The following is an 18,302-nucleotide window of genomic DNA, read 5'->3' as shown; positions in this document are numbered from 1 at the left end:
TGGGCACAGGTGGGCACCATCATGGACAACTGCAGAGGTGCCCCATGCCCTGGAGCTATAGAGGGTCCCTGGTGGAAGTGCTGGTGGGTGACCCTCTGCACACTGTAGGCTTTAGATCCTCAACCACAGAGCTGATGTGGTGACCTCCATCCAGACCTGCCCATCCAGCACATGACCCCTCAGGTCTCTGCCCTGAGCATGGTGGTGGGTCCTTCCCCATAGAGGCCACTAAGTGGGAGTTTTTCCAGTGAAGTGACAAGAAGGGGATTTACCTCAGTGGCAGAGCACTTGCCTAGCCTGCGCAACACCCTGAGTTTGGTCCTCAGTCCTGAAAAGCAAGCAGTGATAAGGCAAAGGACCCATTAGGACAGAAGCATCTCCTAGCTCCCACCAAGGGGGTGACTCATGAATGAGCAGGCATGAATGAGCTCTAGCTGAGCTCTCACTGTGTCCCTCAGGGTTCCCCACCTCCAGCACCCAGGACTGACCACATCACCAGAGAAGGCCCTGTGACAGGGAGCTCAGAGAGAAATGGACACACGGAAGCCCTGGGCCCCTGCTGCTTGCCTTCCAAGGGCATGTCCTGAAGTCACTGTCCAAGCCGGGTGCCTCTGCCCAGACAGCTCTGTGGACAGTACCTGTGCCCTCCTGCCCTGCCCTGCCATGCCCACTCCATGGATCCTTTGCCAGGTGCCTCTAGACAAACCTGGTATGGTGTGTCCCTGTGAGGTGTGTGGAAGGCCTGAGTATCTGGGGCATGTGTCTCAGAGTCACGTCATGAACATCTCCGGTGTCCAGGACTGGAGAGGAGGGACGGGGCTCCAGCTCCTCCAGGTGAGACAGGAAGTGCCAATCCTGGGTTCCCATAGTGCTTCATAGTTCCTTCTGCAGAGAGTCAGGCCTGGTCACCCTGCAGCAAGACCTGGGCCAGGCCCTCCTGTGTCAGCGCATCCTGGAGTCTGTGTCTGGGGAGGCCGATGCTCTGTTCCTGGGACACCAGGCCCCGATGGGACACTTCCTGCCTGACCACTCAGGCCTCAGTTATGAGTGCACAGAAAGATCTTTCTGCCCATAACTAAAGTGTTTCTTCGCCCTGCTCTGACCCCTCCTCCTCCTCCTAGACTCAACCACTGGATGGATGTCACAAATCAGTCATCTCAGAAGCAAGGAGACCCCATCTCCCGCTCTTGCTGTCTCACAGAGCCCTTCCAGATCCTTCACGGGGCTCTTGGGGGAGATCTGGGCTTTTCCACAGGCAGGGTCATGTCTGCTGGACCATCCAGGGAATTCAGATGGTGGCTACTGTCAGGATATGGAGAACTGGGGGTGCTGAGGGGAACAACTTGTGGCCAGGCATCTAGCTTCCTGCTGGGAAGACAGCAGAGCTCCAGATGCTGTGGTGACTTGGGGGGAATGGGCAGATTCCACTCAAGGAGATGCCCACACAGAGGACCCCTCCAAGTTGACTATGGGGTCTGCCCCACTCTGCTTTAGGACTTGCCCTAAAGGGGATTTGGCCCCAACAGGTGGGGAGTTACATTGAGGGCCACATGCAGACCAAGGGACTGACCTTGCCAGCCAGGAGGACAGAAGCCTCAGATTGTCCCTGCAGTGCAAATCACAACTGCACAAGGTCTAATTCCCAAAATCCTAGCACATTTGACCTCCTCAGGGCCTGTGCCATCTCCCAGAGGATACAAGGGCACCGGGATGCCACATATGCCTCACAATGTTTTTCCCACTCACCCACATCAGGAGCTGTAAACACACAAGAGAGAGAAGACCTTCAGCATCTGCTCCTCTGGCACCAGAACTTTCCAAGGCTGTGCGCCCACACCTCTTCCTGCAGACCTCACTTTCCTTCCCACAAAGGCACACCCTCCTCTTGTATTTGAAGGAAACCCAAATGCCCTCTCCAGCTTCACTTCCTTTTAGTTGACTTTAAACAGCACTAATTTTGGAGTTCACACCCTGGAGCAAGACACTATTAGCCTCCCACTAGCTCCACTATAGAGGTCAAAGCCAGACCATGGGCTAAATAGTTATCCAGCAAATCGAGGTGTCTTAAAAGTTGTTTTATTGGTTTTTTGCTCTTCTCCCTTGTTCTGCAATTTGTTTTGTTTTGTTTTATCTTTTGTAGTGTTTTTTTCCGGATCCAACCTTGGCATGCTTAACCACTGAACCACATCCCCAGCCCTTTTTATTTTGAGACAGGATCTCACTAAGTTTTGGGGGCCTTGCTAAGTTCCTGAGGCTGGCTTCAAACCTAGGCTCCTCCTGGCTCAGACTCCAGAGTTGCAGGGATTATAGGGGTGCACCACTGTGGCCAGCTCTTTTTCTGTTATCTTAAACAGTAAGGTCAGCAATCCCGGAAAAAAGACAGTGTCCAATCAGTAACTTTTCTCTAGAGTTACACATCCTAGAACATTTGGTGACTTTCAGATAACAATAGCACATGCACCAGAAAAGCAGACCCCCTCTGGGCCCAGTGACTGGAATCCCAGTGATTCCAGAGGCTGAGGCTGGAGGTTACAAGTTCTAGGCCAGCTCAGCAACTTAGCAAGGCCCTGTTTCAAAATAAAAAAGTATAGGGATGGGGATGTGGTTCAGTGGTAAAGCACCCATGGCTTCAATCCCCAGTCTAAAAAAAGAAAAAGAAGGAGAAGAAGAGGAAGAGGAAGAAAGAGAGAGAGAAAAGAAAAGAAAGAAAGAAAACCAGACCAACACAGGATTTATGACTGTCTAGCCCTCATGCTGAGACTAAAGAGATATTTCACTAAAGTCCCCACCCAGGCCCTGTGCCTGTGACCCCCTGGCACAGTGGCTTTCTCAGGATGGGAATCCCCACCTGCTAAGTTGCCCACCCATTGTCAATAATGCTTTCTCCCCCTCACTCCATCTCCCAAGTTACTGGTGTCAACAGGTGGCAGTGGAACTGGACCTTCAGGGTCCACCTCACTGTGTGGGAGGATCCCTGCAGAGTGGAGGTGAATGAGAGACAGGGGTCCACACAGAAGCAGGGCCATGAAGCACGTGGGTGGGGATCAGCAGGAGGAGGCAGGTCACAGAGGAGGAAAATTAACACTCAGGTCACTACAGAACTGAGGGTTGACTCACTGAAGGTGATTTGCTTATTTTTGAAGTTCTGGGGACAGAACCTTGGTGCATGATAGGCAAGCGCTCTGCCAAGGAGCTGCGACCCCAGGCCTTGAAGGAATTTTGGAAAAATTTTCTGAACTTGAACCATGTAAATAAATTTCTGTTCCTAGTTGTCTCGCTCCATGAGTCTAGATTCTGGTCAGCAATACGAATTCTTCTCTTTTTCTCTTCATTGAAAGAACCAGAACTCCCAGAAGAACATATGATTTCACACCTTGGAGCAGAAGAAATCTGTAATGGCCTTTGATTCTCACGCCCTTGTGATCTAGATAACACAGAAACCAATGACAAACAATGTAAAGCAGGGGACTCCTTCACCTAGTAAGACATCTAAGACCTTCAATAGCCAGAAGTCATGGTGCATGCCTGCAATCCCTGCAGCTCATGAGGCTCAGGCAGGAGGATCACAAGTATGAGGCCAGCCTCAGCAACTGAACAAGGCTGTAAGCAACCTGGTGAGACCCTGTGTCAAATTACAAAGATCTGGAGATGTGGCTCAGTGGATAAGGGCCCATAGATTCAATCCCTGGTACCCAAAACCAACAAACCTCTTAAATAAAAACCTTTGGGAAGCTGCACATGCAGAGGGTCCCCTGGGCCAGGCTGATGGTGCTGCCAGTACCAACCTGCATCAGAGTGCGGAACCTGAAGTCTGTGCCTTGCATGCATAGCACTGAGGTTGACAGGGACATTCAGGGGAACCTGCAGGTCCAAACCCCCAAAACTAAGAAATAAGAAAACACCTCACATTAAATTCCTAGTTCCCACAGCACAAGCCACCTGCCATCTACACTAGCAAGTTCAGTCATTCTTAGGTGTCACCCACTCCAGTCCCAGGCTCCCCAGCCCTGTTCAGCTGCTGTCACCTCCTAGGGATTCACTGATAATCAGGACTCAGGGGCCCCAGAGCTGGTCCCTCAGCCCACCAGGAAGGACTCTGCCTTCAGCTGGCCTTTTACCCTGGTGTGGAAAGGGGTGTAAGGCAGCCACTCAGAAGACCTGAGGGGGTAGGAGAGAGGTGGGCAGCCACACAGAGCTGCACAGTGAGATGGGGACAAAGTGCTGGTGTAGGACTCAGGGCCTCAGCTGTGAGGGTGGCTGTGGCGAGGAGCTCAGGAAGGGAACTGAGGAGCACAGAGGTGGGAAGTTCATGAACATTTGCAGGGACAAGGCTGGATTCCCAGAGGACCACTCTGACCACTGTCAGCTGCAGCACTCAGAGCCTGGGCGCCTCCTGGCTGCCCATCAACCAAGAGCTCCCACCTCCATCTCCTAACTCACCTGCTTCCTCCACTGTCTGACTCTAGGGGAAGGTTCCAGATCCTCCTCTGCCCTGCAAGGGGGTGGTGGGAAGCCCAGTCCCCTACAGACAACCAGTAATGGCCCCTACTGAGGTGAGTGGGCAGGGCCACACATACCCAACTTCCTGGTCCCCACTCAGAGGTGACAGTGAAGCCAGAGCCTTCCTGCTCCCTCAGGCCCTGTTGGGCATCTGTGCCTGGTGACTGTCACATCCCTCCTGATTTTTCCAAGTGAGCATACCTGGGAGGACCTATCTCCCATTGTAGTAGGTCCAGTCTGGAATATTCCACAGCAGCCCTGCTGACACCTATTTACACAAATCCTAGGTGATACAGCCTTTAGGGACATAGGCCCACAGCCATTTTCCCCAGTGGCCACATGGACAGGAGCAACAAGGCCCTGAGTGTTCATCCACTGAGTCTGGGACCTCCACCAGAATTCTGGGGTGAATTCCACTGCACACATGGGACTCTGACACCTGGACTCTGCCTACCTCTACCTATAAATTGACAGCCAAGCGGAGTCGAAGCACTTACTGCAGGACACACGCAGTGCAGACAGAATTCAGAAGATCCAAATCCTTTGCCTGAATCCACTGGCAGAGAGCAGGGTGGTCTGGTGGGAGACTCGGCCCAGGCAGAGCAGTCTCAGCCAGCCCCTGTGTCCTTCCCAGGGGCAAGGCCCTGAGAAAGACCCTGCAGGACTGAGTCAGGCCTGGCCTGAGGGCCCTGGAGTCCTCACAGAGAAGGTCAGCCGAGGAAGCTCCTGCTCCAGACCTCTGTCCCAGGCTCCTGGCTCCAGGTGACCCTGAGGACATGTGGCCAGGGTTGGAGTTTGGCTTCCTGTTGAGGGCTGCTGGGGAGCAATGATTTACTGGCTACCTGATCTGGTAGCTCCTGGAGGTGGTCACCAGCCAGGAACAGTCCAGGAGCCACATCTGGGCAAGGGCACCTGGGCATCTCCTTCTCCCAGGACTAGGTGTGGTGAGCACAGAGGGACAGGTACCTCAGGCCAATCAGGTGCCCTGATGGACTTCTATGAGGCTCCACAGGAAGGTCCATGTCCCCAAGGGGAGGAACAGAGGAAAGAGATGCTCCTGGAGCTCCTGGTCCTCCCGGGACCACCCCAGGGTGCTCTCACTGGGAGGCAGAGAAGAGTAGGGGATTTTTCTTTGGGGGCAGCTCCTCTGAACCAAGGTCACGTTACTGTGAGTATTTCAAGGTTAATTTATAGACAACATGGTGAACCAGTCACCACTTCCCATGTATCCAATAAAGGGAAACTGAGGCACGGGGAACACAGCTGCTGAATCAGGTCACACAGACCATGGGTGGCAGGTCAGAGGTACATGTCATTCTCAGCCACAGCCCCGTCCTCTCCATGCTAGAGGCTGTAATCTATGGACCAGAGACTAGTCAATGGTTCAGGTGGTTTAGTCTTAGGCCCTGGCAGCCTAGAGGGCGACAGTCTGGTCTGGAAGTGATAGCAAATGAACAATTACTCCAATTTACTTTAGAACCAAACCCCCTCCCTCAACAATGTCCAGGCCTCCCCCTCTCACGGCTGTTCCAGGTCCAGAGTGTCACTCCAGCGTTAATTGGGAAACCCTTTACATCTGAATCCAACCATCTGAGCCATGAGGACTGGGCTGGGCGTCCTCACTCCCTAGTGATCCCTGAACAAGAAGCCATGCCTGCTCCACTCCATGCACATCCTGCCTGGATCCAAGGTGGACAGGCTGATAATCCCCCCTGCCCAACATACATGGTAGCACCTTCCAGAAAAGGGACCAAAATGTTTACAGAATCTCTGCTGTGGGGTGAAGGTGCCCCCAAAGGAGGTGCTGGGAAGTTAACTCTCAGTGGAAGTGGGATCTCAGCTGTGGCCTCAAAGAAGGAGGTAGGTGTGTGAAAGGAGCAATGTCACAGAAGGGGACCAGGTCCTGCACATGCCTCCTAGTAAAGGGTGAGTGCGACCCCTTCCCCGTCCCTCTCCCAGGTGCTCCGTCACCATGGGATGGCTCCCCTCCTGTCCCACAGTCTAGGCCTCGGGTGAGACAGTCTGTGAGGCTGCCCTCTAACACTGTCCTGGGAAGGAAGGGAAGAGGAAGAGGTCTTAAAAGGAACACAAACAGGATGTGGCACCTCCACAAGTGGAGAGTGTCAGGCTTAGAGCACATCCAGGGTTTCCCAAGAAAAACTGAAAAGCTCACCGGACACAGAGTCATAAGGACATGGTGACGACATGACAAACTGTACTGGGACCTTGGTGCCATTTCCTTCCACCCTCTGTGGGCCCCTGCAGGGCCCAGCTGGTTCCCCTGAAGACCTGACCTTCAGCCCTTTCTCTTCTCTTTCAGCAGCAGAGAGGACCCAGGGCCTCCCTGTGGGGGCCGTCGCTGGCATCGTGACTGGGGTCCTGGTCGGGGTGGCTCTGGTGGCTGCTCTGGGGTGTTTCCTGCTCCACACAAGAACTGGAAGGTACCCAGGCTTCCCCCCTGATCCCACCCAGGTGACCCCAGGCCTGAGGGAAGGAGGCCCATCCTCAGACTCTGGCCTGACTCCCACCTCCCCACTTCCCGAGGACCCTCCCCTCACCCAGCCGCCCCCGTCCCTCACCAGCTACTGGCCCTGGGCTGCTGCCTCAACAGCTCCCTCCTCTGCACACTAGTCACTAGGGACCTTCCCCACAGCACTGTCCTCCTTCCCTCACAGCTGCTGAATCAGGTCACACAGAACACATCCTGTAATACTTTCTGTGACAGGTCGTGCTCAGAAGAGGCACCTTCTGCAGTTTATTTCCACCCACCCCAAGTGAGGGGTGAAGCTCTGTATCTCAGGGGTGGTCCTGTCCCAGGCCACTCAGGGCAAGTGGAGGGGCCTGGAGAGGTTGTGGGGTCATCTCCCCACAGCTGCTGGGTTACCCCCAGCCCCTGAAATATGAGGTGGGAGTCCCCAGGCCAGGACAGGATAGTGTGTCCTGGGAAATCCTTTGCCACGTGACCAGGTGGGTGGAGATAGGACAAGGCCACTGTCACATTACAGCACCTCCTGGCCCAAGCAGAGTGTCTGGCTGCTGCCCCTATCCTGCGCAGGAAGCTGAACTTAAGGTCATTCGTGTGAATTTCCTGGGACACCAAATAAAACACACACATTTTACCTTTAAATCAACCTTCAGGACGGCTCCTCCGCTCTTGGCCTCAAGCTCCCCAAATGGGAGAGCAAGGAAAAGTCACTAGAGGCTGGTGAGAGAGAGCGTGCATGTTAGGAAGTGAGCTTTTATCAGGGGGACCCACATTCTTAGAAAGTTCCATCCAAAAATGGTCAGGAGGGGCAGGGTTACAAGGACAGGTGAGTGTAATTCAACCCAAGGGGATGCAGGATGGCTCACCTATGCCTGAAGACGCGTCCTCCACCTCCAGGACCCAGGCAATGTCTAGGTCACTATGAGAGTGACAGTCAGAGCCTCTCTGCTCATGGAAAGGAGAATGCAAATCATTCAGCAAGGCCACTTCCCACATATTCCCCCTTTTTTCTTTGAAAAAATAGGTGATGGGACACTTTTTCTAGTTCCAAATCCTTGTTTTGAAGGCTCACCATCCTATAATTTCAATACAAGAGAGAATTAGTAGCAAGGAGAACAACACAAGAATATACCATTCAGAATGTTTAAGAATGTTTCCAGGGTTAAAGCCATTCAATTATTTTAATATCTGATCAGCTAAAGAAGTAGGATCCGAAAAATCAATCTTACACTTTTGTATATCTTGAATGTGATGATGGATCCCCAAATGATCCAAGCTGTTATTATTATTTTGCCAAATACCTAACAAATGGTTTTTAACCTTCTCCCAATCCTATTGGGAAGCATTGTATTTGGCAGCAGTAACACACACACATACTTATAGCTAGCATGACAGTTAAGTCTTTCCTTGAATTTCAAAGCCAAAACTTCATTACTAACATTTATGACGGTAGCCTCTAAGGCATTTAGCTTAGTCTCAATCCTTACATCAATATTTATTTGATTATGAAGAGCCTTGGAAGTATTCTGAGCCAAATTATTAATAAAATTTGCATGTTGAATATTTTGAGATATGGCCACCAAAGTTGTAATCATTGAAACTTAAAAGAAACCAAGGCAACAACTCCCACTATTATGAGTCCAAGAGCATGTTTAAGTCTCGCTAGCTGGGCGTGTGTATGTTGTAAGACTTGAAAACCAGCATCAGTGTACCACAGCTCTGAAATATTAGCTGTCAATAGGACAAAAGAGGGCTGATGATGTATCAGCACTCCTTTCCCTCTATTATATTTGGTGATACAGTTAGTTAAGTTACATTTATTACATGTCACAAGATATCTATCATCTTTCCTTTTAACTATTACTTTTCCAGTAATTAAAATGTAAAGAGTTTGAACATAGGCCTGTAAGCCCTAACAAGAACCTTCTTACAGTTTTTGCCTACAAAGCCTGGAAAAGGTTTGTCAGTAAAATGTAAAAATTCTGAGGCAGCAATTAAGTAAGCACCAAACTTCTTTCTGAATGCCACCTTCCCTGAAAGTCAAGACGTTGCTAACAAATCCTCCAGAAGTCATGGCAGTATCCTTGTGCAACCACCTTTTGTCAATTCTAGGAGACCAGTCCAAAATATACCCACTGTTTCCAAACACCTTATGTTGTACTGTAAAAGTATTTATACAATCCATCCTCTTAGGAAACATGTCAATTTCTATTGCAGAACAGTTCTGCTGAGATGACTGGTTTGTTATGAGAAAGTCCCATTTTTTAAATTTGTTTTAACTAGTTATACATGACATAGAATGCACTTATATACTTTGATATATCATACATAGATGGGATATAATTTCTCATTTTTCTGAGTATACATATTGTAGAATCACATAGGTCATACAGTCACATGCATACATAAAGTAATAGTGTCTGTATTATTCTACTATCTTTCTTATCCCCACATCCTCTGCCTTCCCCTATTTTCACTTCCCTCTACCTAATCTAAGGTAACAGGATTCTTTTTTTTAAATACAATTCTTAATACACATATATATCATAATTTTTGTATCTGTATATAAAGTATATTGACACCCAATTCAAGTCTTCATACAGGTACTTTGTATAATGATGGCCATCACATTCCACCACCCTTGCTAATCCCCTGACCCCTCTATTTTCCTCCCACCCCTCTTCCCTATCTAGAATTTATCTATTCCTCCCATGCTCTCCCTCCCAATCCCACTATGAATCAACCTCCTTATATCAGAGAAAACATTCGGTATTGGTTTTTTGGGGATTGGCTGACTTCACTTAGCATTATCTTCTCCAACGCTATCCATTTACCTGCAAATGTCATGGTTTTGTTCTTTTTTTAATGCTGAGTAAAATTCCATTGTGTATATATGCCACATTTTTTATCCATTCATCTATGCTCTGCCTGCACTAAGAAAGTCCCATTTTAATAACTGATCTGATATAAGGTTTTGAGTCTCCAGGAACTGTACGATTAGTTGGTCTAGGTCTCCCAATTGCTGTCTTTTCCTCAAGTGACACTTTTAGACAGCCAGCATGTTTATCATGGGACCAACACAAAGGTAATTGAGCACTATAGCCAAAATAACTAAATCTAGTCACATGGTTGGGAGCAATATGAGTGTCTTCAAGTTCTCCCATCATATATGAGTCATTAGTAAACACTGGGATGGATTCTCCAGTCCACACTGCTGGGTGTACTAGAGGTGGATCTGGAAACTATGTCCAATAAGTTTCTCCCTGATTCCCTTTTACCTAACAGCTCAATAGAGCTATTATTGCAGCAAGCATCATCATTGGAAATTTAAATTTCCTTCCTGTTGAATCATTCTTCATGTAGCCTGTAGCATCAATTTCCTCAGGTCCATCCATAAGATTAGCTTCCTTGTTCGGTTTCTCATGGCCATCACTCTTCTTCTCTTCCTGTGAGATTTCTTCTTTTTGAGGGAAGGCTTTTCTGGGTCAATCTTCCGTTATTTGAATGTTAGTTTTATATCCTCCATGCCTGATGGTGCATTCAGGTACACAAATAGAATGAAAAGCACCTTCTGGGAAAATACAAGCATGACCTCTGCCCCACATAATCACTGGATCTGATCCTTTTCATTGACCAGTCTGTAAGCCCTTCCACCAAACATGGCCTAAAGGGCCTGTTGTTGTGGAAGACATGTGTCTCTCAGCTGCAGTGTGACCTTCTGAGTCACAATTTAGAAAATTTAAAACAAACAGAGCATGATTGAGGTTATTTTGGGGAGTCATAGTCCTATCTCCCCCTTTTAGTTTTTGTACTTGTAGCTTAATAGATAAATGAACTTGTTCTACAATGGCTTGACCTTGAGGGTTATAAGGAATACCTGTTTTATGGTCAATCCGAAACTCTTGGCAAAATTGTTGAAAAGAAGAGCTTACATAAGCCAGTGCATTATCAGTTTTAATCCATAAAGGGCATCCTAATATATAAAGATATATAAAGAACTTAAAAAACTTAACACCAGAAAAACAAATAACCCAATAAATAAATGGGCTGAAGAATTGAATAGGCACTGCACAGAAGAAGAAATATGAGTGGTCACAAGATATATGAAAAAACAAACTGCAAAAGCAGGTAAACAATGAAAAATAAAATGTTGAGTATTTTCTTTTACATGGGCTGTATCAAAGATAAATCTAGAATAAGTATCTACAATTACATGTACATAACATTGTTTATCAAATTGAGGAATGTGAGTTACATCTATTTGCCATAATTGATTTGATTTTCATCCACGGGGATTTACCCCAGATGATAAAGATGGATGCATAACACACTGGGGGCAGTGACATACAGTAGGACAAGCTTGTTCTCTGGTAATATTAATTTTTTATGTAAGCTAAAAGCATTTTGATGATGTAAAGAATGCGAAGCTTGTGCACAGTCATACAAAGCCATTTGTTGACAAACAGCAACCAATTTATCAATCTTATTTCCTGATGTTAGAGGCCCAGGAAGATTAGTGTAGGCCCATATGTGGCCTATAAAACATGGGTGCTTTCACATTTGCACCATCATCTGCAGGGTATAAAACAAATTGAATAACTTTGGGGATGGTGTATATCCAATAATTGAAGTTTCAATATTTTTTGTAACTCCAACTGCATATAAGCTGTCAGATTAAATATTGATGGACTCATTTGCATAATGACTTAAAGAAGAAATGAGAGCTTGTAGTTCTGCTCGTTGGGCAGAAACATATAAGGTTTGTATTACTTCTGTATGAGCATTACTATAAAAACCTGCTTTACCTGAGCTTGAGTCATCAGTGAATACTGTTAGTGTGCCATCTATTGGTTGTGCACATACAATTCTTGAAAAAATGAATGGAGTTACTAATGCAAATTGAATAAGTTTATCATGAGAATAGTGACTCTCTATCTGACCAAGAAAATTAGCAAAAGCTACTTGCCACAAATTAGAAGTTTGAAAAAGCCGATCAATCTGCTGAGCAGAAAGTGGAATGATTATAATATTAGGTTCCGATCCAACTAGCGGTAAAACTATCCTTCTGCTCTTTATCACTAATTGAGCAACAAAATCATGAAAAGGAGTTAATGACTTTTGAGGAACGTGGCCTAAATGAATTCACTCATTAACTCCCAATGTTTGCCATATTGCTCTTGTAGGAGCGTGAGCAATTGGAAATATCGATAAATATATAGGCTCTTGAGGATTAATTCTAGTAAGTTGAGCATTTTTAATAGCAATTTCAACTTTCCTCAAAGCCGTTCTTGCCTCTGCTGTGAGCTGACAAGGAGTTGGAGAAGAATCTCCCTGTAATATCTGGAATAAAGGACTCAAATCTGATGTAGTTAGCTTTAAAGAAGGCCTCAGCCAATTAATATTTCCTCACAGTTTTCAAAAATCATTAAGGGTGTGCAGCTCCCTGACTCTTATCTGTAAGTTTTGAGGATGGAATGTCTGTCCTTCAATCACATGACCTAGATATTAAAGGAGCTGTCCTTTGCACCTTCTGAGGTGCTATGCACAAACTCATTATTGTGAGTGAAGCTTCTAATTGGGCAAAAAAATTTTTAAAGTACATCAGAATTAGCATGAGCTAAAAGTATGTCATCCATAAAATGAATAATATATGCATCAGGGAAATTTTCCCTCACAGGCGTGATGGCCTGTGCCACAAATTCTGACACAGGGTAGGACTGTTATGCATTCCCTGAGGCAGCACTTTCCAGCAATGTCTTTTAACTAGTTCTTTAAAATTAATGGCTGGGACACTAAAGGCAAACTTTAGTTTGCACTCTGGGTGCAAAGGTATAGAGAAAAAAACAATCTTTTAGATCTACTAGTATCAAATAATAATCTAAAGGGATAGCTGTAGGAGAAGGAAGCCCAGATTGTAATGCTCCCATGGGCTTTATAATACGATTAGTAGCTCTAAGGTCTTGTAATAATCTCCAATTGCCAGATTTTTTTCTTAATTACAAATATGGGTGTGTTTCAAGGTCTGAGTGTAGGCTCTAAATGACCAGCTTGAAGCTGTTCCTCAAGTAACATATGGGATATTTTAAGTTTTCCCCTTGTTAGGGGCCACTGACTAATCCAGATTGGCTCTTCTGTGAGCCAATTAATTTTCTCTGCTGATTTTTTGGGTCAGGGAAAAGGTCAGGTCCCCTTCCAAAAATTTTGGCTGAGTGCATTAATTAATCTCTGTCAAGGAGATTGGGTCTTAAGTAGGTACTCGTCCTATAAGTTTCTCTAATTTCCCTAGGTGTAGATCCTTGATTAAGTCCCTCAAATGACCTGATAGAATTTGGAGTTAATAATAATTGTAAACTGCTTAGAATATCTCTACCCCATAAGTTTACTGGTAATGTGTCCAAAATATAAGGTTTAAAAATTCCAGTATTAGCATCTCAGTCTTCCCAGCGAAGATACCGGGCACTCTGAGCAGGTTGAGAGATCTGCCCTATGCCTTCTAAATTGGCTGGTGCAGTACGTAAAGCCCAGTTTGGGGGCCAAAATCAGCAAGATAAAATAGATTTATCTGCTCCAGTATCTACAATACCTTGAAATTGTTTATGATTGGTTTTGGCGCCCCTGCCAGATAGTTGAGCCCAGTGCATTTGGTCCAGAGACCTGGAAGTTGAGGTTTTTAAGTGGGCTGTCATCAGAGTGACAGAGTGAAAGTACTAATTGTGCCAGCCCATCTTTAGTAGGGAGCCGAATGGCATGTTCTGATTTTACAGTGACTGTTACCTACCACAATTAAAACACCACCCAGGGGAATGTCGTCTTTGGGACTGGGGCTGAAGTACCTGCTTTAAAGCAGCAGCGAGTATAAAACCTTATAATTGTGTGGGACCAACATCCACACAAAGGCGAATAAATCCAGGCTGTTCCTTTCTTCTGATGAGGTCAGAGTATGTCCTGACAAATTTTATTGGTGTTTTCAAATGTTAGTATTTAACTATGAATTCAGAAGCATTTGAATCCACGATTGATCTATTAGCTCCCTCGTACAGGTGTGCTACGAAACAGGAGAATTGTTCCTCCAGTCCCTGTTTAATTTGGTTAAAAGCTAACTTTGTTTGATCCCAGGAAGATATTTGGAGCCAGGCTTTTTTGGCACATGCAGTGATCTAATCACAAACGACTAAATCATAATTTAATTGTCTTTCTAGGTCTGCAAATTCTCCAGTGAAAGGCGAGTGACTCACCTGAGACGGAGATTCAACCAAGCGATTTTATTGGGGAGCTGTCCAAAGGGGAAGAAAAGGAGAGGCAGAGAGAAAGAAAGAGCAGAGGAAGAGAGAAAGGGTAGAGAGAGGAGAGAAAGAAGAGGAAGATGGCAGAGAGAGAGCATGTGCTTACAAGCTTCAGCTTAAGAAGGGTTGCATAGGGGACCTGGCAGGTGCTGATTGGCAGGGTGACTCAGGAACTTTGAGCGGAGGCTGCTTCTGCGGGGGATTGGTTGAGAAAACCTTTGAATTTGGCGCTCTTCTTTGGCTTGGTGCCCTTTGGAGAGGAGGGGGAGGGGTAAGGGATTCCCTAATGTTCTCTGAGAAGGGGGAGTCTCCCACACACCCAGCACCCAGTTCCCGTTAACATTTCTAAGGGAGCTTGAAAACCTTGTCTCCTGTTTCTCTCAGCCTGTTCGGTACAGTCCAGTGAGATCGCCAAAGGAGACAATCACCCCCAGAAAGGCATGCTTTTGCCATTGAATTCCAATCATTTGGCGGGTAAAGTCACCAGGCATAAAGACTGGAGCAGGATTTGCACAAAAGGTGAGTCAGGGCCATAGGTACCACAAGCGCATTTGAGCTCCTTTAGAGTCTTAAAGGGACCTGCAGTGTGCACGCGGACACACTGGTTTTGTTCGTTAATCTCTTCAAAGACTGGAAAAAGCTGAAAACTCGTAATGTCTTCCCCCAATTCCCACGCTCTTCTAAGACCACATTGTCGCAGTGTAAGCATGGCGACTGCCAGTTCAGAGTAATTACTGAACCCCATTCTCCCAGAGGGGAGCATCCAAATTCAGATGGTGGGTGCCAGTCCAGCTAAATGTAATTTAGCAAAGCCCTCCTCTAGGTCTTCCTCACCTTCAGACTGAGTCCCCTCAGATTGTGACTCTTTTTTGTCTGTGTCTTCCTGTCTAGCTCCTCTCCATTTTAAATTTGCCTCACAGAAATCCCATTGGGGCTAGTCTACTCTCTGGAACACGCCCCTTGGCATTCTTCTAAGCTGCAGAGTTTGCCCAGCTCCGCAGAGTCGGAACTTTTGATTTTAGGTCTTGCCCTGAGGTAATTTGTCTGCCGACCTGCTAGCTTCAGAGTAAGTGAAATTTGACTCCACCCTCAGTCCCACAAAGAAAGAACCACTTCAAAGCAGCCAGGGCCATTTCTTCTGCTCCAGACTCCTAAATCCGGTGAGTCTTGCTGACAAACCAGGGGCACACCTCGCTAACCGTTTTCAGGAACTGGGCTAGCTGGGTTCTTTTGACTTGCTTTCCTCTCCAGTTGATTATCGCCTCCAGAATTGTTAAATACATTTCTTTATTGAAGACATGGAACTGCCCATGATAATTCTTTAGCGTCCTTGACTCTAAAAATGACTGTTTCCTGCATGACCCCTCAAAAAATCACAGTCCACTCAATTTCTATAGAGTGCTCTCTCAGTCAACGTGGAAATTCACCACTGAGGGGTCCCTCATTCCAGGTGCCACCTGCTGCCTCGGACCTACAAGGGCAGCTGAACTTCAGGTTGCTCCTGTGAATTTCCAGGGACACCAAATAAAACACAGACACACACTTTACCTTTAAATCAAGCTTCAGGAGGGCTCCTCCACGCTCGGCCTCAAGATCCTCCAATGAGAGAATGAGGAAAGTCACTAGAGGCTGGCGAGAGAGAGCTAGCACTTTTGGAAGTGAGCTTTTATTGAGGGGACTCTCATTCTTAGAAAGTTCCATCCAAAAAAGGTCAGGAGGGGCAGGGTTACAAGGACACTTGAGGGTAATTCGACCCAAGGACATGAGTACACCTGAAGACGCGTCCTCTACCTCTGGGACTGGAGCAGTGTCCAGGTCACTACAAGAGTGACCATCAGAGCCTCTCTGCTCACAGGAAGGAGAATATGTGTCATTCAGTGAGGCCCATTCCACATCTGGCCACAGGAGGGACATTGATGTCTGGGAAAATCAAGATTTCTGCTCCCAAACGTCCTGCCCTCCTGCTTCCTTACCCCCAGGACGTGGATCCACTCAGCCAAACGTTCTTGCTTTAATTCTTCTTAAGTCCTCAGTCCTTATTCTGGGTCCCTCCACCAATGTTCTCCAGAGGCTGCATCTGGCAGGGATGTTCACCTGTGGCCCAGGACAAAACTGGCCTGGACCTGCTTGTACACAGACCTGATGGAGAGAGAAAGGTTTTACACCATTCTTGGAATAGGGAACCCTTCTCATTCCCTATCTGACCCCAGTCCATGACCTCTCCCTGCCCTGGCGTGAATAAGCCTGACCATTACTAGGGCCAGTGTCCAGCATGGCCTCAGAGACCACTGCACCCCAGCATCAACACTCATTGAGTGCCCCTTCAGCTAGTGGCTGGGAGGCCCTAAGCCTGTCCTGGAGTGTCCACTCTTGCAGTCACCCACCCCTTCACAGTGGAGTTCTTCTCAGGGAGCTTCATGGAGCCCTGACATCAAACACTCAGAAGAGGGAGCCACCACAGCTCAGGCCAGCCCAGACCTGTGGCATCTGATCTCCTCCTTAAGTTCCTTGGCTCCCTGGACCACTAAAAGGTCTACAGGGTCTTTCCCAGGACATGCTGCCTGCCCAGATACTCTGAAAATTAAGGACCTCCAGCCCCTCCTGCAGCAAGGACAAGCCCTTCTCACACCCTACTTCTAAGTCTTGTCTCTGTCCCGAGGCCCATGTTCCTCTGCCAGTCTCACCTCCCTGGTAAGTCCACCCACCTCCCAAAGCACAGGGGACCCAGCTGTGCAGGCTCAGGGAAGAGGTAGGGTCAATCTCCACATAGCAAATATACCCCCTCTCATGTTGGTCCAGGACAAGGTTAGCCTGGCCCAGGAAAGAAGCTTGGGCACTCTCAGAGACAGGACGATCATGACTCTATCCTGAGCCCACCCCGCTTCCCTCCATCTATCTCAGGGGATCCTTGGAGGGCAGCAGGTGCAGAGTGGGTGCTGGGAGCTTCTGTCAGTGGTCCTGGGTTATTGACGGGAGACCACACTCTGGACAGAATCTGGGGTGTTTGTCAAGAAGTGCAGGCAGTGCTCAAAGCTTATGGTAATTCCTGAGCAGAAAGGGCTAAAGCAGACACAGGAAATAAGCTCTGGCCTGTCAGAGACCAGAACCTTCCAGGCACCGCCCAGCACTTGCTCACTGGAGTCTCAATCTTGATGATCTTCCCTTGTTGACCCTAAAGTCTACTTTCCCTCTCCTGCCCAGGCCACTTTCCCTGGCCACAGGTCTGCTGTTCCCATCTACCAGGTGAGTGTGGGTGATGAACATTCTGGCCTACAGTCCAGGGGGTACTCAGGAGCCGCCCCTCCCCACACCTTCCTGAGATTTCCAGGAAACAGCAGCCAAAACAGGATCAGGGTGGTGAGCAGGGGAGGGAGGGGCCTGGAAACAGGAGCCACTGAGCCCAGCCAGGAGCAGGCACAGAGCAGTCCCAGGTGGGCCAGGGCCTAGGAGTCCCGGTCACTGTTCTCAGAAGGACATAGTGTCAGAGGCCTCTTTGTTCTTTTTCAGGAATTACTAAAAACTGATGAGGACATCTATCAACCACACAGCTGCTGTGACTTCTTAGTTTCCACCAGAAAATGATGCAAATGAACTGAGGGAGGGTCCCACTAGGTCCCCAGATCTAGGTGATGAGGCTGAGGTGGAGACTGAGCCCTGGGAGACTGGCAACTGGATGGGCAGGATTCCATGACGTTTCCAGAGACCCAGGAAGGCTGCCCTGGGCTCTGAATGGCCAGGACTAGGCTGCCTGTGCCCAGGAGCAGGGGCTTCAGGGAGAGGGAAGGGCCACTCCTGGTCACCAGGAAAGGCGCTGAATAAAGACCCCTTCCCTCCTTCGCTCTTGGTTCCTGTGGGAACGTCTCTTGGCAGACACTCCCCTCAGGGTCCAGGTCAGCTCTCTCCTGTGTCACGCAGGGGAATCGTGGTCTCTAAGTGGTTCCCACAGGTTTCTCTTCCTGGGAGACAGGAGCTGGGAGGTGGGACCAGGGCAAAGGTCGGGTCTGTCCACAGGGAAGGGTGAGGGTCCCAAGGCC

General features: G+C 47.9%; 1 protein-coding gene across 1 annotated transcript in view; it reads left to right on the top strand.

Annotated features, from left to right (window-relative positions):
- LOC144250285 (cell adhesion molecule CEACAM1-like) overlaps nucleotides 1–18,302 on the top strand; it is a 44,871-nt gene that overhangs the window by 9,884 nt on the left and 16,685 nt on the right. Inside the window, 1 exon segment of the mRNA XM_077792799.1 lies at nucleotides 17,470–17,515. Coding sequence (XP_077648925.1) covers nucleotides 17,470–17,515 — 46 coding nt within the window.

Source organism: Urocitellus parryii, chromosome 15, assembly GCF_045843805.1.
Source record: "Urocitellus parryii isolate mUroPar1 chromosome 15, mUroPar1.hap1, whole genome shotgun sequence".
Classification (NCBI taxonomy): Eukaryota; Metazoa; Chordata; class Mammalia; order Rodentia; family Sciuridae; genus Urocitellus; species Urocitellus parryii.
This window is presented reverse-complemented; position numbering and strand designations above follow the sequence as displayed.